We start from the raw sequence: 17,959 nt of genomic DNA on the forward strand, positions 1-17,959 counted from the left end.
GGGCCAGCCGTCTCCCCCACAGCCCCTGGGCCCTCCCTGCCCTGCAGCCCATCCTCCCCGGCACCCTCCAGGGTGGCCGCTCTCTTCCAAACACTTTTCACGTGCGGTCCCGTTAATTCCAAAGTCAGCCCTGTGAGGTCGATTCCATGTTCACCGTCCTCTCACGGATGGGAAGACAGTCTAGGCGGAGCCGCGTGGGTCTTCTGGCCAAGGCAAGGCGGCACAGCAAGCGCCTCGCTCTCGCTAGGAGGTCGCGCCAAGGGAGGAGCGCGCCGCTCATGTGCGTGCGGAGCAGGCCCAGGCCACCCAGCCTCGGCTGGGAGTGGACGCCGGGCATTTGGTGGCCTCCCTGTGCACCCCCGGAGGCTGGCTGGGGTGCTGGAGCGGCTCCCAGGGCTCGGCCGCGAGGGGGCGGGTGAGAAAGGGCCAGTCGGTCTGGTGGCTCTCAGGCCCCCGTGCGGGAGGTGAGCACGTGCTCCACGCCCCGTCCGCCTCCTGTTCCGCGGGCCCGTGGTGGTCACTGCGCGTCCTCTGCCCTCTGAGGTGCGTCCGGGCAGTGGAGATGCGCGTGAGATATTGGCCTGGCTGGGCAATTTGCACTGCGTCCAGGGAGGGCATTAGCATATAAATAGCAGATGTGATGACGGCCATCACAGCTGAGCACGTTTAATTTTTAGTTTATAAGATGGAATGGGGTTTTCAATGCGTTCCCATCAAGCCGCGGAGACACACGCCGCTCGGAGCTCACTTGTCTGGCGAGGCCTTACATCATCTTTGTTAAAAAAGGGAGACAGACACACATGAAACTGAACAAAAGTGATTCTTGGGTGAAAAGTAATGGACATGGCGCCCCGAGTTAATTAGATCGCACAAAATTTATTTAATGGTCCAGCTGTATCTCGGGTGTGCCTTGGGCGGGCAGACCTGGGAGGTAGCTCTTCCCATCCTTCTCAAGTAATTAGCAGCCCGCTGCCCTAGTTCTGTAAACAGATTACGTTGTATATCTTAGCTGTTTTTATTGCTTGTTTAATTATGATCGGGGAGCCTCATTTTTCTAAATCCTTTTAACTGTGGGCGAGAATCAATTTGTGTGAAACCAGAGGAAAGCCCAGGGCGTCCTCCACACCTCCCTGCGGCCTTGGGAGGGTTCAGCTTGGGGCCTGGCCCTCACCCAGACGGTTGACCACAGGGCTCGGACCGCCTGCCCGGGCCTCCGAGGCCCTGGGGCTTGACCTGTTAGGGAGGGTGGGCGCTCCCCCGGGGGCGGCCTGGCATGGCCTCCTGGCCCCCGGACAAGGGCGGGCTGCTTTCTCAAGCATGTCTGGTGGTCTTTCTTCCCGATTGGGAAGCTCAGCTCCCAGCAAACTGCTCTTGAGAACCACTGGCGAGTCTGGCCCCGTTTTGAAGGCCACCCACCCTCAACCGATTCCTCCCTAGGGCGTGACCTCCTCCTAGGATCCTCGGGCCTCCCCTCACCCCTGCTCTGCCCGTAGTGCCTCTACCCGTACCCAGTGTGGCGTCTGACCTGATATGTGACCTTTAGCCTTGAGGGGAGGTTGCCAGCGCGACTGCCTGGGACCCCTGGGCTGGCCCCTCGAGCACAGGTGGATGCTTTCTCGTGGGCCTCAGTGTCTCCAGCCATGTGCTTTCCGGAGGCCTGGAGAGGACTGTCCAGCCTGCGGGCAGGGGTCCCTTCCTCTGAACAGGCCCTTGGCCCCAGGTGTTCCAGCCGCAGGGATTGTGCCTTGGGACATCTGCACTGCTGTTCTCCCGTGAGGGTAGCGTGCCCAGAGCCGGACGCAGAAGGTCCCGCTGTGTGCTCAGGACAGCAGAGCCCAGCCCAGCCCGTATGAACTAGAACTCGAGAATGGGTTCATTCAAGCTTGAGTTCAGTATCAGCAGCGAAGCCCCTGCTTCCTTCCGCAGGGCCGTGGTTTGAGGGTCACCCCAGCCGCTAAGGGGTTTAGGACGCGAGCGTGGCAGCGATGGCCAAGGTAGGTCTCGTACGAGGGCCCGGGGCCGCTCACAGCAGAGCTGTGCCCGAGGATCTGGCCGGGGGCCCTAAGGAGGCAGCTCTCGAGGGCCTGACGGTCTTCCTGGGTGCGGTACGGCCTCATGGCCTCGTCAGTGAGACTTCAAGAACAGAGGGAGCCAGGCTTTAGTGTTTAATCGTGGGGGTAAACAACTTTAGTTGGGGAGAAAGAAGGTATAATTCCTAATAGTTAGCTAAGCGGCTAATTATTTTTTAGGAAATGAAAATTTAATAAAAGTTCCCGGTGAAATTCAAGGGTGTGAGCAGTAAGCATAGTATTGTATGAAAATGAGCCCCGTGTTTAAAGTCTGGCACCACGTGCTATGCATTGTGGCACTCGGTCCACATCTACCTTTTAGAAAATTAAAACACATAAATTCTGTTTAGTGTTTGATACGCGCTGCGCTAGCCGGGACCGTAATGCCCTAAAACCTTGGGCTGCTTTCCACCTTTCATAAATTCCTGGGCAGATTCTATACAAAAATAATTTTCAGGTCCGCGGCTCATTGTTATTCAAACGTGATTGATCGTCGTCATTTGCTCAGCTCTGGAGTTAAGTGCCCCTGTCATTTCCAAAGAGTATAATTGGGACGTTTCACAGGTCAGCGGCGGAGACAGACTTCCCTTTTGATCAGTGTTAGACCGATAACAAAAATTACAGTTTCCAATGATTAATGTCTCCGTGCTTCCCAGACGCACGCCGCGGGTTGTGTCCAAGCTCAGTGCATTTGCATCTGATTAGGCCTCGCGGGCAGCTGCTCCATGGATTCCAGGTCCACAGGGCGTGGGGCATCCCGGGCCTGGCAGTGCCAAGGGCAGCGGCCTGGCTGGCCTCCTGCCCTGGGGGTCGGCGGGCCGGGCCCTCCGTCCTTCTTCCGGCGTGCCTGTGTGCCCCTGAGACGTTGCTGTCAAGATGGGCTCTGGAGGGGAGGGCAAGTCTGATGGATACAACCATTGGTTGCTATCACCCCGATAGCAGGCTACCTCTCTGGACGTTTCCTTCGGGTGGGCCTGAGAGGCTGGAGGCAGGCAGCGCCCCCCGAGTGTTTCAGGATGGCGCTGGCAGCGGGGCCGGGCTTCTGGGCGCCTTCCTGCCGTGACCCTCTCAAGAAGGACAGGCCCCCACGCCCTGTCCTGGAGTGCGGGGGGCCGTTGAGGATGGGTGAGGGAGAAGGGGAGCAGGAAGCTGCTCTGGCCTTGGAGGGGCTATGCCTCCGAGTCTGCGCGGCATGAGCTGCCAGCACCTCGTCCATGCTGCACGTGGCCCCAGCACATTGGCACGTGTGCGAGGCCGTCGGTCGTCCTGCTTTTTGGAGGGCCTTCTGGTCCCCACAACGTGAGCCCTCCGTGCTCCGTGTCCCTGCCGCTCCTACCCAGCCGGGCACTGCCCAGGAGCGGGTGGGGGCAGAGGCGGAGTGAATGGGTCTTGAAAAGAATGCCCTGGGTGGTTCTTGGGTCCCTGGGTTTGAGGGGTGGGGGGGCTCCAGGCATAGCACAGTGACCCTGCCTCACAGAGCAGGTGGGGAGGTTGGCCTTGTCCAGAGGAAGCTTCCTCTTCGGTGGTTTCTTAACAAGCCGTCTTGAGGGTAGAGTATTGCAGAAGTGCTGTAGGTCACACTGGCACCACTGGACACCCAGGTGGGGAGCCAGCCCGGGGCAGGACGAGGTGCTTTGGCCTGGCTGGAGCTGGATGGAGGGCTGTCATCCAGGCCCTGCCTGTGCGGCTGAGACCTGCCGCTTGTGGGGGCTCTGTGGGCTGAAGCAGTGCCCATCCGCGCATCTCAGGGCCGGCCGGTGGAGGGGAGCGCGTGCAGCTCGTGTGGTTTAGGGACGGGAGCGGACCTCCAATGCGGCCGTCACGGTCGACAGTAAACCCCAACCTGGAGAAAGTCCACAGAAGCGGGACTGGGGCTGTCCGGGTCTCTGCCTGTGTTGTCCACTCACAGGTCTGGGGGTGTGTCCACAGGCGGCAGCCCCGCGGGACGAGGATGAGGACGACGAGGACTTCGTGGAGGTCCCGGAGAAGGAGGGCTATGAGGCCTGCGTCCCTGAGCACCTGCAGTCTGAGTGTGGTGAGTGGCCAGGTTGGGAACGGGAGGAGGTCCCGCCCCGGACGCTGCCCTTCAGGGCAGACCTCACGTCCGGCCTGGGGCCCGCCAAGCAGGGAGCTGGCCGTGGTAGGCACTCCGAGTCTGTGCCACCTGGTCCTGAGGTTCACTGCGTCCCTGCCCGTCGACCCTGCAGAGCTGCCTTCATGGAAAACCATGTGATTCTCGTTTCCTGATTGGGGTGCTCACTGGCCTGGGCCCCTCCCCGAGGTCCGCCCCGGGTTCCCGCAGTCCACTTGGTGGGCAGGCCCTGCTGCCAGTTCCTGTGGGCGCGGCCAGGCTGTCCACACACGGAGGCCCATGCTGACCACCCCCCCGCCCTGCAGCTTCAGGCCTCACCACAGTGAGGGGCAGCCCTGCTTGGGATCATAGAAGTCTCAGCCGTCGGGAGCGAGTCCAGGGTTGGAAGGGCACCCTCAGAGCAGAGAGCTCCTCCTGGGCTTGGGGGAGGGTGTTGGGGGCACGCGGTGTGGTTGCCGTGGCGGTAGGGCCCTTTGGGCTGGGAGGGAGTCGGGGGGGACGCCACTGCCTCGGTGGGTGGGGGGCAACCACCCCACATTCTCTGGGCTCCCCTGCTGCCCAGGCTCCGTTTCTCAGGGGCGTCACAGGTCAGGCGGTGCCCTCCTTCCCGTTGATGGAGTCGCAGCCTGACGTCTGGCCCAGGAGCAATGACACACCTCGAGAAGGCGTGCTACCCGCGCGACCTGTCTTTCCCGTGTAGCATTCTTTTCTTTTCCAAAAAGTCTCCAAAAGCCTCTTCTGCACAGGAGGCATCTTTTGTCCAGAGAAGGCTAATAAAACCAAGATCACATGTGGGTTTGTGGCGACGTGGACAAGTTGATTTGAATCAGAGCGTGTGAGATGAGATGTGAATTTGTTAGTTTAGATGCTCAGGCAGTTGGAGTGTGAGGGCATGACCCGTTAGGCGTGTCACACCAAGTTACCACACCAGCTTCACAGCCCTCCAGTGTTTGGGTCCTGCCGTCTGCGCCACGTGACCCTCCCTGGGTGCCCGAGGGTGCAGCCTCCACCTGCCTCCTGCCCTCCCGGCCACCGCCCCGCCCTCCGTCCCGGCTGCCCCAACCGCGCCATCCCAGCAGTGGGGTTCCTCTGACCACTGGGCCACTCCCCGTGCCCTCTGTTCTGCCTCGTCCTCCAGGTGCCTGGCCCGCCCCCCACGAGGCCTCGTCCCACACCCGTGAGGCTGCCAGGGGTGCTGGAGGCCCTGGGGTGCCATGACTGCCCTCCTAGGTCTCCCCTGGCTGCCCCGCCTCAAGGGAGCTCCAGCCCCGCCAGGGGGCTCCCAGGTCGCCAGGCACCACTGTGGATGACCACCTCCAGGTGTCGCCGACCTGCCGCTTGTCTTCCCAGCGGGGCCCCAGGTGTGACAGAGCAGAGCTGAGCCATCCCGATTGTTCGTGGGCCGGGCAGCCTGGGAGCCCTCGCACGACGGGACCTGCTGAGCTCCGGGTCTGTCCTGCGGCAGTGGGGGGGCTGGGTGCTGTCCCCCCGTTCCCAGGAGGGGTCTGGTGCCTGGTCTGGAGCACAGAGCTCGGGGCCACGAGGCCACTGCAGGAAGTGCTGGGTGTGCCAGTTCATAACTGTAGTTGATAGTCCGTCACTGGTTTTTCAATTAAACTCAGGTGACTGCAGTAGATTCCGTCTAAATCCACAGCTGAGGAGACGGGTGCCCGTTTTCTTTCTCATTTCTTTCTCTGAATTTTCACTGAGGGGCTTTTATCTTGCCGTTAATCCTCCCATTTCTGTCAGGACGTAATCTCTTTCTCAAATTTACATTTTAATTACAAGGCCAGCTGAACCAGGTAAAATCAATAGTGTCAGGCGCGCAGCCGCCCTCCACGCGGAGCCCCGCCCCTCCATTTCCTGCCATCGATCCCGCCCGCCCCATCTGCTCTAGCGCTGCAGGCACGGAGGGGCCCCTGGGTCAGTTTAAACCAGCCCAGGGGTTTGGGCATTCTCATGCCTCTTCCTCAGAGCCGCCGAGGGAGCAGATTTGAGCTGAGTCTGTGTTTGAGGCAGACGCCCCTGTGCAGGTGGGTGGGGCTGGCGGGGTTCGCCGTGACCTGTGGCCTCTGGTCTCCCCGGACTCAGTGTTCTCCCCGAAAGCACAGCACCCGGGGCCGGGGGACACGTCTGCTTTTAGGACTTTTACCTTGAAAGTGTGTCAGGGAGATTGATTTTCTCCAGCAGTGTGGGAACGGTAGTGTTGTTTTAGTGCTGTGAGTGTTTACCCTGCTTCAGCACGCTCACCCATCTTTTTAATGGTTTAAAACAACACATCAATGAAAAATATATTTCATTCCTGTAACTCTTAGGAGTTCTCGTATCGATCTTTGGGTTGCGATTGTAGCCACCTACATGAGTGCCACAGCGGCCACTTACCAGTCCCGCCTCCCCGTGTGTGCGCATGCCCGTGTCGGGGTCTGCACCAGCTGGTAACACTGCATTGTCGGTGCCCGAGTGGGGGCATCTGGAAGGCTTTGTGACTGGACCCGGGCTGTGTTGGTGACGGGGCCGGGTCCCCGCCGGCCTTCCGAGAGCACCCAGGCCTCAGGGCTCAGGGTGCTGCCGGGTGACCGAGGTGGACCCTGCCACACCAAGTGGCTCTGCCCCACGTCCTCCACTGTCAGCCACAGGCACCTGAGAAGCAGGGGTGGACCCCGTACTCAGAGCCGTGCGCAAACTCGGAGGGCGTCTGGAGCAGCCAGGGAAGGCAGTTTTTCGTGAAGGGCCTGGGGTAAACGGTTTCGGATTTGTGGGCAGTATGAGGCCTCTGTCGCAGCTACTCACCTGCTATCATCTACAAAAGCACTGGACAGCATTCCGGCCGTGCACGCGGGGAGGCCACGTGCAGACACCGGGAGGACCTGGCCGTGAGGTCCACCCGCCCTGCTGCAGGGAGCCCGGAGCTGATGGTGGCCTGAGCCAGCCTTCCCAGCCTGTCCTTTTCGCCTTTCTCCCCTCCCACCCCCTCCCCCTTCCCCTTCCTCCCCCAGGAAGTACTTCCCCTGGGGCCCAGCGCTCAGTGCTGTGTCGTTTCCTTTCTGGTTTCTCACTCTAAGCGGGGGATGTTCTCGAGCCCGTGCACGTGGATGGAGGGATGGAGACACGCCATCAGGAAGGCCAGGCTCGTGGCGTCGCGGGCAGCGCTTTGTGTCGGTGTTGGTGTTGCTCTGCTCCCGTGGCGGCCCTTTGGCCCCTGGAGCTGCCTGCCTGGCTGTCTTGTCAGTTTTCCATGTGTCCTGGGAAGGACTTCTCAGACGTGAGGTCCCAGGGTGTCTGTCATAGAAGGCACGGCCTCACTGACCCTTCGTCCACCCACACTGGCCAGGGTCGGGCCGGAACTGCCAGGGCGCTCCTGAGGCAGAGCCGTTCGCGTCTGTTACGCCTTCACACACTCCTCTTATGCAGCTTTTTGACGTAGAACCCAGTTTCTTTGTGGTGACATCGGCTCAGCTTCCCTCTCGTTCCCATTGGCACAGCGAGCGTCTTTTCATCCTTTTGTTTTCTTTTTTTTTCTTTTCTTTTATTCTTAGTCTCTGTTAACCTTTTGTTTTAAGGGCTTCTCGTCAAAGTGGGAAATTGCTGCTTGTTTTTCACGTCGTCATTGTGTCTTTTCGTTGACTTGAGTCCGTTGAGTTACTGCCGTGTTCTCAGCTGGGGCTGCCAGTGTGCTGCGCATCTGTTTGCCAGCCTTCCTCTTCAGTTTGCTGTTGTTGCTACTGTTTTGGTTTTTTCTTTTCCCTACCTTTTATTTGCTGGGTAAACCTTTTTTCTGCGGGTTTTGAAAGCGTTCATCCAGTATAAATAAAACGATACGAGTATTTTCGCTTCTGATGGTGACGCCCGCTCGGGAGAGTTGCACTCACACTTCCCCTCGCCATGCACCTCCCAGCACGTCCCTGTCCCCACGTCCTGCACAGGATGGGGGACATGCTGGCTCCCGCTCGCTCAGGCCCCCCAGCCCGGCACATTGGGTCGTCCAGGTACCAACTTACTTCTGATGGTTGTGGGTACTCAGGTTTCGGGGGAGGCGGGAGTGAATCTTACGAAGTCATTTCTTGGCCTTTTCTCCCCATGTCCCGCAGACCCTCCTGAACCTCCAGGTGAGGCTGTGTCCTTCACCTGCATGTTGAAACCTAGTGTAGCTGGGTATAAAATTCCGAGTTTGATTTTTTCCCCAGACCTTACACTCACTGTTGTTTGAAAGAGACTGGTGCCTGTGGGATGCTTATGGTTTCCGAAGGAAAGCTTCTCAGACCATTGTGTTTATCTCTCGCATTCCTAAACATCCTTGTAAGTGACTTGCACGTTCTTCCTTTCGTCTCCTTCCTGACACTCAGTGAGCCCCTCGGTCTTGCTCTTGCTCTGATTCCAGGAAGATTGGGCTTTTTATTTCATCCACTCCAGTTATCTTTCCTCTTTCTGGGGTCCAGTCATGAGGAAGTTGATGCCTGTGTGAATGCCCTTCACGTCTCTGACCAGAGAGAGCTGCCCATGGGTGTGCAGCCGCCTTCCTGTCCTTCAGCCCGGCCTGGAGTCGTCCTCTCCTCTGCTTGCCTGCTGTCTTCGTCTTCCTGGCTCCCTCTTTGTGGGGCCCTGGTGGGTCTCCAGCTCCTCTTTCTTTCTCACCTTCCAGATATTTTGTTTCTTGTTCACCTCTTTCTTGGCAGTGGTTCCCTGTCTGGAGGAGAGTTTGGGGAGGGAGGCGCTGCCCTCGCTCTCGGGATGGAGTGCCTCTGAGGTCCTAACCCACACCCTGCCCCGTGCCTCCTGGGCAGCCCCTGGCCCAGGTGCCCAACTGGGAGGGGCTGGCAGGGGTCAGGGACAGCCCGGGAATCGGCACAGTTGGGCCAGTGGGGCCCAGTAGTGTCAGAGAAGCTGCCCTCCCCCTGCCCTGGGGACCTGGGCACGGACCCTGGCCTGCAGAGGTGGCCCGGTGGCCTTGCTGCTGAGATGTTGGCATTGGGGCCTCATCTGGCTGGCGGGGCAGGTGCTGTGCTGATGGAGGGTTCGGCGCCCTCACACGTGCTGTGCTGTCACCGTGGGATGGGGACACGGCGCTCTCCAGGGGTCTGTCCGGGGTCATGGGGATGGTGGCCAAGAGCAGATACGTCTCTGTCGCAGGGCTGGAGAAAGACCCGGCCACGCCGGCCTCGCAGGCGAGGAAGAGGACGCGGAGCAGTGAGGAGGCCTGCGACCCCACCTCTGCGGCTGCCCAGCTGCACTGGCTCCAGCGCCACTTGCCCCCGGCCTCACCCCCGAGCCCCAGGTGATGCCGACACCCACCCCTGCTCAGGCAGCCCCACATGTGCACCCCCGGCCGGGCAAGCACCTGCCAATATCTATACTGGGGCGGGGGCTGCAGGGGCCGGGGGTCCTCAGCGCTGGTGTGTAGGCCAGGCCATGGGGGTGGGCCAGGGCTCTGGGGTTCAAGGGGTCAGGCGTCAGGACACCCCTGGGCCCACCGTGAGGACCGCAGATCTGAGGCCAGCTCCCAGTGTGGTCTTGGGGTGGCCAGCCTTTTCGTAGGGCTTCAGTGGCTGCCCTGGGTTCCAGGCCCGAGGTGGCAAAGGTCGCAGCCCAGGTGTGTGACCGGGAGCTCCGGGGGATGCGGAGAGGCAGGTGGCCGAGGCCGGCTCCCGGCAGCACAGCACTGACGACTCCTCTGCTGTCTCCAGGGTGCCGCTGGGTCCAGAGGAGGCCAAGAAGCTGGCGGCAGAGCGGGCCCAGGCACCTGTCGTGCCCTTCGGGGTGGACTTGTGCTACTGGGGCCGAGAGGAGCCGATGGCTGGGAAGATCCTCAAGTGAGTGCGGGCGTCCCGTGGGTCCTGTGGGCACCCATTCTGCCCCCGGCCTGGGCGCAGGCCCTCACGTGTCCCGCCGAGCGCAGCTCTCAGGCTCTCGTAGGCATGGTGCCTACCCGGGGTTGTACAGCCCTGCCCAGAGGCCTGTGGACCTCCTTTGAACCTCCTTGTTCCTCCCTGGGGGGACGTTCCCTGTTGTCTGCCCTGATGGTTGGGCATCATGGCAGACGGCATGAGGCTTGTCTGCCTAGGACTGCTCCAGGCTCTCTGCCCAGGCCCTCGTCATGACCGCCCTCTGGTCCTCTGACTCGGATCTCCGCGGGCCCGGCCTGGGACTCCGCAGAGAGTTTCTGGGAAGCCGCCCCCGTTGCTGCACTGGACGCTTTCTCTCCGGAGTGGGCGTGGGCGTGGGCGTGGGGGTGGGGGTGGGCTGATCTGTCCTCTGTTAACCTCCGTCAGGGAGCCCCTGCCCCGGGTCCAGGCCAGGCTAGGGAGGCGGGCCACCGGGGTGGGGTGTCTGGCGGTGCCCCCACCATACTCAGTGTCTCTACTCGTCCCGAATGGGCTCACAAGCCCAGGGGTGCCCCCTGCTCAGCCGCCCAGGCTGGCCTTGCTGCGGGTGCTGTGGTGGCCACCCCGTGACGGCGCTGAGCGTCTGGTCCGTGTGCAGGTCCGACTCGGAGCACCGCTTCTGGAAGCCCCGCGAGGTGGACGCGGAAGTAGAGAGTGCCGCTGTCTCTGAGTCTCTCCGGAGCCGCCAAATCACCTTTGCGGGGCGATTCGAGCCCGTGCAGCACCGGTGCCGTGCCCCCCGGCCCGACGGCCGGCTCTGCGAGCGCCAAGACCGCCTGAAGGTGAGGAGGGTGGACGGCTGGGCAGTGGGGTGGCCACCTCGGCCAGGCCAGGATGGGGCCGGAGGGGGCGCTCGGCTCCAGGCTGCTGGTGCCAGGACCTTCCCCTGGGTGGGTGGTCTGACACGCGGGCACAGGGCTGGGTTGCTCTGCCCTGGCTCCTGCGTCCCTGCCCACGTGTGTCTCCTGAGCGCGCTCTGTGCTGGGCCGGGGGTCCACGGAGGCGGCACTGTGCGCCAGGCAGGACTTTGGCCAGACTGACACCAGATCTCCATCCGCTGCCTGGCTGTGTCGCGGCTGCGCCCGAGGGCCCCTCCTTTGAGGGGTGTGTGAGCAGAGGGTGGTGTGGACCGGCCGGCCCCGGGAGCCGTGAAGGTAGGGATGGCCAGTGGCCCGCTCCCGCCTCAGAATTGCTCCGTTCTCTGCCTCAGTGCCCTTTCCACGGGAAGATCATCCCGAGAGATGACACGGGACGGCCCCTCCATCCAGAGGACAGGGCCCGCGAGCAGAAGCAGAAGCAGAAGCAGCAGCTGCAGAGGCAGGGGGGGCGCCCAGGTAGGTCCGGGGGACGGGGTAGCGGCAGCCACGGCGTGGGGGGGCGCCCTGGACCCCGGCAGCCGACAGGGTGGCCCGTGGTTGCCACGTGTGGTCGCCTGCCGCCTCCCACTCAGTCATAACTCGCAAGCGTGGCCGGGACACGCTGTCCTCGGGGCCAGCAGAGCACTGAGCACCAGCCTGGCCGCGTTTCACGCGGCTCCTGACGGGCGCCATGGACACGCCCACGGCCGGAAACCACCTTCTCATCGTTGGTTTGGGTTCTGGGTTCTTAAGCCTGTTTTTAAGCAAATGGAAAAACCAAGGCATGAAAAGTTAATTGGCTGAGTCCCGAGCTGCCTCCAGGACGCCAGCTGCCCCCCTCCGTCACCTGCTGTCTTGCAGAGCCATGCACGAGGGACCGGGCAGGAGGGCTGCGGTGTGTGCGGTGTGTGATTTGCGTGCACATGGACTGTGTGTGCGCGTGTGTGGGCAGAAGGTGAGGGTCCTGCCCGGTGGTCCCAGGCATCCTTGCTGAGCCTCTGAGCCTGGAGCGCTCTCTTGGGGTCCTACTCAGGGCCCCCATTTTCCGGCCTGTAGGCCTGTTGCGTGCCAAAGCCACCGAGACGCTGTTCTCCGCCGTTCAGGGAGCTCATCTCATCCTGGCACGTGAGCCGGTGCTGTGTTCTGGCACGAGCCGCGGGGTGGCGGCTGCCTGGCCCCCAGAGGCCCCTGAACAGCCGGGCAGGATGGTGACCCGCAGAAGCGGCGTCCTGGGCAGGGCAGCACCCGAGCACACTTGGGGTGGGGGTGGTGGGCCCAACGGTGCGGCCCTGACCCGTGTCGACATCCCGTGGTTTGTCAGATCTGGGCTGGGGTCTGGAGGCCGTCCCGCCTTGGGCCCCTTTCCTTAAAAGAAAGGCCAGGCCCACAGCGCAGAGCCCCGAGGCAGAAGGCGGCTGTGTCTGTAGGGGTGGTGCTAGTGTGGGTCTCAGCTGGGCCGTGTGTCCTCTTTCGCAGGGTTTTTCCCTTTGTCACGAGAGACAAATGTTAGATTTCGGCCTCACACCCAGGGTTGGCGCCTGGAGCCCTGGAGGGCGGCGCGGAGGGGCCCTGACCCATTAATCCGCAGGCGAGGCCTTCCCTGGTGGCCCACTCGGGAGCAAATTAAGTGCCTATTTTTGTGTCAGCCCTGAAGAGTATCGGGTTCTGCAGCCCTCGGTGACTTGTTAACAACAGGTATCAGGCCGGGGCCGCGGGCCAGCGCTGGCCAGTCAGATGTGAAATAGCATCTCTTTACTAACTACAGTATCGATCCCCGCCTCCCTCACACGCCGGGCAGTTTTCTTTTCCCGGCGCTAACCTCAGTGACAATGCGCGCGGAGCTCCAGGGCCCATCAGCGCGCAGGACGGCCGCGGCCTGGCTCTTATTGATTTTTTTCAAAGGCTTTTAAATTGCTCCTTCATTTTACTGAGATGCTCATTCCGTCTCTACTGGGTGCCGGCGTTTTTCCGTTGTGTTTAAACAATTGCTCCATTCACTGGGTTCCTAAACTGTGACGCCTTCTCGTTCTGGGAGATAAACTGTTTGGACAGTTTTCCTTAATCTTGGATTAATCGTTCCTGTATCTGGATTGGGCCGCCCCGTATTCCTTCACTTCAAAAATCAACTCGGGGAGGCCTCGCTATCTGTCTGGGCGCGTGGCTTCTCCCCCCACTGGACGTGCCCTGCCTGCCACCCGGCCCCTCTGCCGCAGCCCCCATGGGGCTCTTGTTTGCGTGGTGGGCGCCATCGGGGTTTGGGGTGTCCAGCCCCCTTCTGCCAGCCAGGGCCTGGGTCCGTAGGTCTGGGCACGCTGGGGAGCTGTGCTGTCACACTCATGACCAGGGCGGCCTTCCCGAGCCAGCAGGCTACACGGAGCCTGCATCTCAGGGACCTCCACGCGACCCAGCCCTGCCCCCAACCCAGCGGACGGAGACTGAGGCGGAAGTCGCTGCCAGGGCAGTGGTGGGTGGAGTTGGGACGCTGGCCTCTGACTCCGATGCCTGGGCCTGCTGCGTTGGGAACCCCCCATTTAGACAGTTAACGTTTCCCGTCTTGGCGAACAGGCACACTCACCTGTCTCTGTTGCAGCCGGGTCTGGTGAGACCAGGCCTTGGGGCTGGGTGACAGTTGTTTCCCCGCGGAGCACCATCTTCTGACCCAAACGGCCTGGGCCGTGGCGGGAGGAGCAGGGCCGCCTGCCTGAACCGGCACCCTCATCGCTGGGGCCTGGGGCCAAGTTCTCTTTGGACCAGTAAAGGGGCCGTGGCCACCCTGCTGTGCACACCCTCTGGCCAGCACACGGGTCCGGAGGCCACGCCTGGGTTCTGGCGGGGCACCGTCAGCCTGGAGGCGGAAGCAGCCTGCGCGTGGCACTGCCCCTGGCCACCGGCCTCGGTTGCCTTCCTGCCTAAGGGGTCAGTGGAGGCGCCCACCTTGGCCTACGGGGACTTGCGCCCACTCCTTGGGCAGCCGGTGGCCCTCCCTGCCCCCGTGTCAGGGAGGGCTTGGGGCTCAGGTGAGGTCGGTGCCGGGAGTTTTCTGCAGTGTCGGGTGTGTTTGCAGCCTGGCAGGACCCTGAGCTCATGAGGGACGTGGAGGCAGCCACTGGGGTGCATCTTGGCTCATCCAGGCCCGGTGGGAAGGGCAGGCGGCGGCGGTCCGGCCTCACCGACCTCAAGCGGCAGGCGGACACGGCGCGTGCACGCATCGCCAAGAAGGTCTTCGCCAAGTAAGAGCTCCTCACGGGGTCCCGCCCTCCGCCCCAGGCCCGGTGTCGCTGGTGGCGAGAGTGGAGAAGGCCACCAGCCCGCGCCCCCACCCCGCCGCTCTGGCGGCCAGAGGCGCTCCTTGCGGCGCTGCTAGGTGCCCTAGAAGGCACGAGGGTGTCTGCGCCCAGGCCCCATGGGCGCCGTCCACCCTGGGCAGAGGAGGCGGCGCCAGGGCCCTGCCCAAGTCGGGTGAGCAGGAGGGCAGCTTCCTGAGCACCCCGCGGAATGCCCACGGCTCCTCACCGCCAGCCTGCCTTTGCGTCTGCATCCAGGGGAGGGCTCGGCCCCCGGGTTCCGGGCACGAGGCTGGCTCCCCGTGGCTCAGCCAGGGGTGATGGTGCCGTGGGTGCTGGCGCCCGGAGGAGCGGGGCCCGGGGGCGTCCTCCGAGGGGCTGGGAGCTGTGGCCGGAGCCTCTCTGATCTGTGAGGGAGGTCGTGCCTGATCCCTGGAGTGGTGCCCGTGTCTGGGCCTCCTCGCTGCCAGGCCCCAGCGGCTTCCTCCCAGGCAGAGGCGCTACCTCGTCACGGCAGCCAGGCTGGCCGTGAGACGTGTGTTCCTCGCCGGATGTCGAGCTCTGTGCACAGTGGGGCGAAAGCAAGCTGGGCTGAGTGGATCCAGCGTGTCTTGACCGCCTCTGCCCACACGCTGCTTCCTGCCCGGTTGCTGGGCAGGCTGCGCCCTCGTTCTGGGGTGCACCCTGGTGCTGGCAGAATTGGGGATCCTAGGAGCAGGCTTCAGGGCTCAGGGAGCGACGGGAGAGGTGCCAGGACGCGGCCAAGGCCATGTTCGGGGGCAGAGCCACTCACTGTGGTGTCCGGCTCTGGACGGGGAAGCTCTAGCTATTTCCGAGCTGTGTCGCCCGTCCGTAGGGAGCGGACGGGCAGTCGGCCCAGGACCCATGCCTGAACCCAGCCAGGCTGCAGTGAGCAGCCCGGAGCCCTGACCGGTGCCTCCCTGATCACGTCTCGCTGTGCTTTCCCTGCAGGGCCGCTGTGCAGAGGGTGGTCACAGCCATGAACCAGATGGACCGGAAGAAGCATGAGAAGTTTGCAAACCAGTTTAACTACGCGCTGAATTAGAGCGCCAGGCCGGGTCCACTCTGATCGTCAGCTCCTCTTCTTCTGCTGATGAGCTAGGATGGGAAGGCAGACCCGGGTCTGGGCTATAACAACAGCCACAATTATAGTGTGTATTTAACGTGAAGAAATGGTGCACTTTCTGCTTCAAGCGCCCCAGAGGTGTGGACTCTCCCCTGCTGCGGGGGACCACGGCCATCGCTTATGGGTCTGACTGCCTAGTAGCCCGGGGTGAACTCGGGTAACCGTGTCCACAGGTGGGTGTCTTGTACAGCCTGTGCCCTTTGTGGTGTGATTCAGGGTCGCTCAACGTCCAGGACGAGTGCGCAGCCTCCAGCCCTGCCCCCCAGCCTTCTCCGCCTCGGAGGAAAACCCACATTTCACGTTGACACGAAGGGGAGCCAGCTGTTTGCTCTCGGCGTTTCCAGCTCATAGGCCTGCTGGCGGTGGTTCCACGTCAGAATGCAGGGAACTACCTCACTCTTGGTTCTTCTAAAATCAACTTTATTGAGACGTAACTCACGTACTGTAACGTTCATGCCTTTAAAGCGTACAGTTCGGTGACGTTAAATACACTCACAGTGTTGTATAGTCTCCACCACTGTCTACTTCCAGAACTTTTCATCACCCTAAAAGAAACCCTGCTCCCCCAGCCCCGGCCCTCTCTGGTCTCCTGTTTCTGGATTTGCCTTTGCTGGACGTTTCCTGTGAATGGAGTCATAGCAGCCTGTGGCCCTTTGTGTCTGGCTGCCTTCACTTAGCACAGAGTTTTCTGGGTTCTTCCCTGCTGGGGCCTCTGTCCGTGCATCATTGCTTTTTATGACCGGTTAACTCACCACTGTATGAACATACTGCACTTTGTTGATCCGTTCATTGTGGACACTCGGGTTGTCTGCACTTCGGGGTTATTATGCATGGTGTTGCTATGACCATTTGTGTACAAGTTTTTGTGTGGGCATATATTTTCATTCCTTTTGGGTTTATACCTAGAAGTGGAATGGCTGGGTCACGTGGTCACTCTGTGTTTAACTTATTGATTGAATTGCCAAAACATTTTCCAAAGCCGCTGCACCGTTTTCTGTCCCCACCAGCAGTGTATTAGGGTTCTCGTTTCTCCATGTTCTTGCCAACATTTGCTTTTATCAGTTTTCTTAATTTTAGCCATCTTGGTGTGGAGTGGCGTATCATTGTGGTTTGATTTGACTAAGGATATTGAACATCTTTTCATGTACTTATTGGCCATTTGTGTATTTTCTTTGGTGAAACATCTAGGTCCTTTGCCCATTTTAAATTGAATTGTTGTTTTCAGTTGTAAAAGTAATTTATATATTCTGGATACTAGATCCTTATATGATTTGCAAATATTTTCTCCCATTCTGTGTTTTCACTTTCTTGATGGTATTCCTTGAAACACAAAAATTATGAATTTTGATGATACCCAATATATCTATTTTTCCTTTTGTAACTTGTGATTTTGGTGTGATATCCAAGCAGCTCTTGCTTACTCTAAGGTCACGAATATATACTCTTATGTTTTCTTCTAAGAGTTTTAAGATGTAGCTGTTCATTTTAGGTCTTTGGTCCATTTTGAGTTAATTTTTTTTTAAATTTTATTTATTTACCTTTTATTTATTTATTTTTGGCTGCGTTCTTTGTTGCTGCACATGGGCTTTCTCTAGTTGGGGCGAGCGGGAGCTATTCTTCATTGCAGTGCACGGGCTTCTCATTGTGGTGGCTTCTCTTGTTGTGGAGCACAGGCTCTAGGCACTCGGGCTTCAGTAGTTGTGACTCTCAGGCTCTAGAGCGTAGGCTCGGTAGTTGTGGCTCGTGGGCTCTAGAGCGCAGGCTCAGTAGCTGTGGCACACGGGCTTAGTTGCTCCGTGGCACGTGGGATCTTCCCGGACCAGGGCTCGAACCTGTGTCCCCTGCACTGGCAGGCGGATTCTTAACCAGTGCGCCACCAGGGAGCCCCATTTTGACTTAATTTTTGTCTGTGCTTCATTCATGTGGCTCTTCAGTTGTCTCAGCATCATTTGTCGAAAAGGTTATTCTTTCTTCCATTGAATTGTGTGCACTTTTCTTGATCATCAATTGACAATAAATGTGTGAATTTACTTCTGGACTCTCACTTCTCTTCCCTTGACCTATAAATCCTATGCTACTGCTACAATGTCTTGATTAATGTAGCTTTGTGGTAAGTTTCGAAATCCTCCAACTTTGTTCTTTTTAAACATTGTTTTGGCCATTCTGGGTCTTTTGCGTTTCCAAACAAATTTTTGAGCCACCTCATGTGTCTGTCGCTCTTGCTAAAAATAAAGAGTAATGGAATCTCACAAATAAATGAATGATCGAATGAATGAATGAATTTGTGCCACCAAACAAAAAGGGCATCTGAGATTTTAGGGATTGTGTCGACCCTAGAGATCACTTTGGAAAGTCTAGCTGACCTTTGAAAACCACGGGTTTGAAGTACGTACACAGGTCCACTTACACAAGGACTTTTTCAGCAGTAAACACTGCAGGGCCACATGAGCCATGGCTGGTTGACTCCTTGGAGGAGAACCACAGGCGCAGGGGCTGAGGGTGCGGTACACGTGGATTTCTGACTGCATGGAGGGTAGGCTCGGTAGGCTCGCCTAAACCCTGAGACGTTCAAGGGCCACGTGTAATGTCATTTTAATCTTAAATTTTCTAATTAGTGAACTTAGAATATCT

The 17,959-nt window shown here is 59.9% G+C and overlaps 1 protein-coding gene across 5 annotated transcripts in view; it reads left to right on the forward strand.

The window, feature by feature from the left end:
• Positions 1–17,629, forward strand: part of UVSSA (UV stimulated scaffold protein A) — a 28,126-nt gene extending 10,497 nt beyond the window's left edge. For all 5 annotated transcript variants that reach the window (XM_067734816.1, XM_067734813.1, XM_067734814.1 and 2 more), the window contains 7 exons: positions 3,999–4,104; positions 9,289–9,433; positions 9,843–9,968; positions 10,639–10,822; positions 11,251–11,374; positions 13,962–14,127; positions 15,154–17,629. In XM_067734816.1, the coding sequence (XP_067590917.1) occupies positions 3,999–4,104; positions 9,289–9,433; positions 9,843–9,968; positions 10,639–10,822; positions 11,251–11,374; positions 13,962–14,127; positions 15,154–15,247 (945 nt within the window). In that variant the 3' untranslated portion in view covers positions 15,248–17,629. The remainder of the gene's footprint in view (positions 1–3,998; positions 4,105–9,288; positions 9,434–9,842; positions 9,969–10,638; positions 10,823–11,250; positions 11,375–13,961; positions 14,128–15,153) is intronic.
• The last annotated feature ends 330 nt before the right edge of the window (positions 17,630–17,959 follow it).

Source organism: Pseudorca crassidens, chromosome 4, assembly GCF_039906515.1.
Source record: "Pseudorca crassidens isolate mPseCra1 chromosome 4, mPseCra1.hap1, whole genome shotgun sequence".
Lineage (NCBI taxonomy): Eukaryota > Metazoa > Chordata > Mammalia > Artiodactyla > Delphinidae > Pseudorca > Pseudorca crassidens.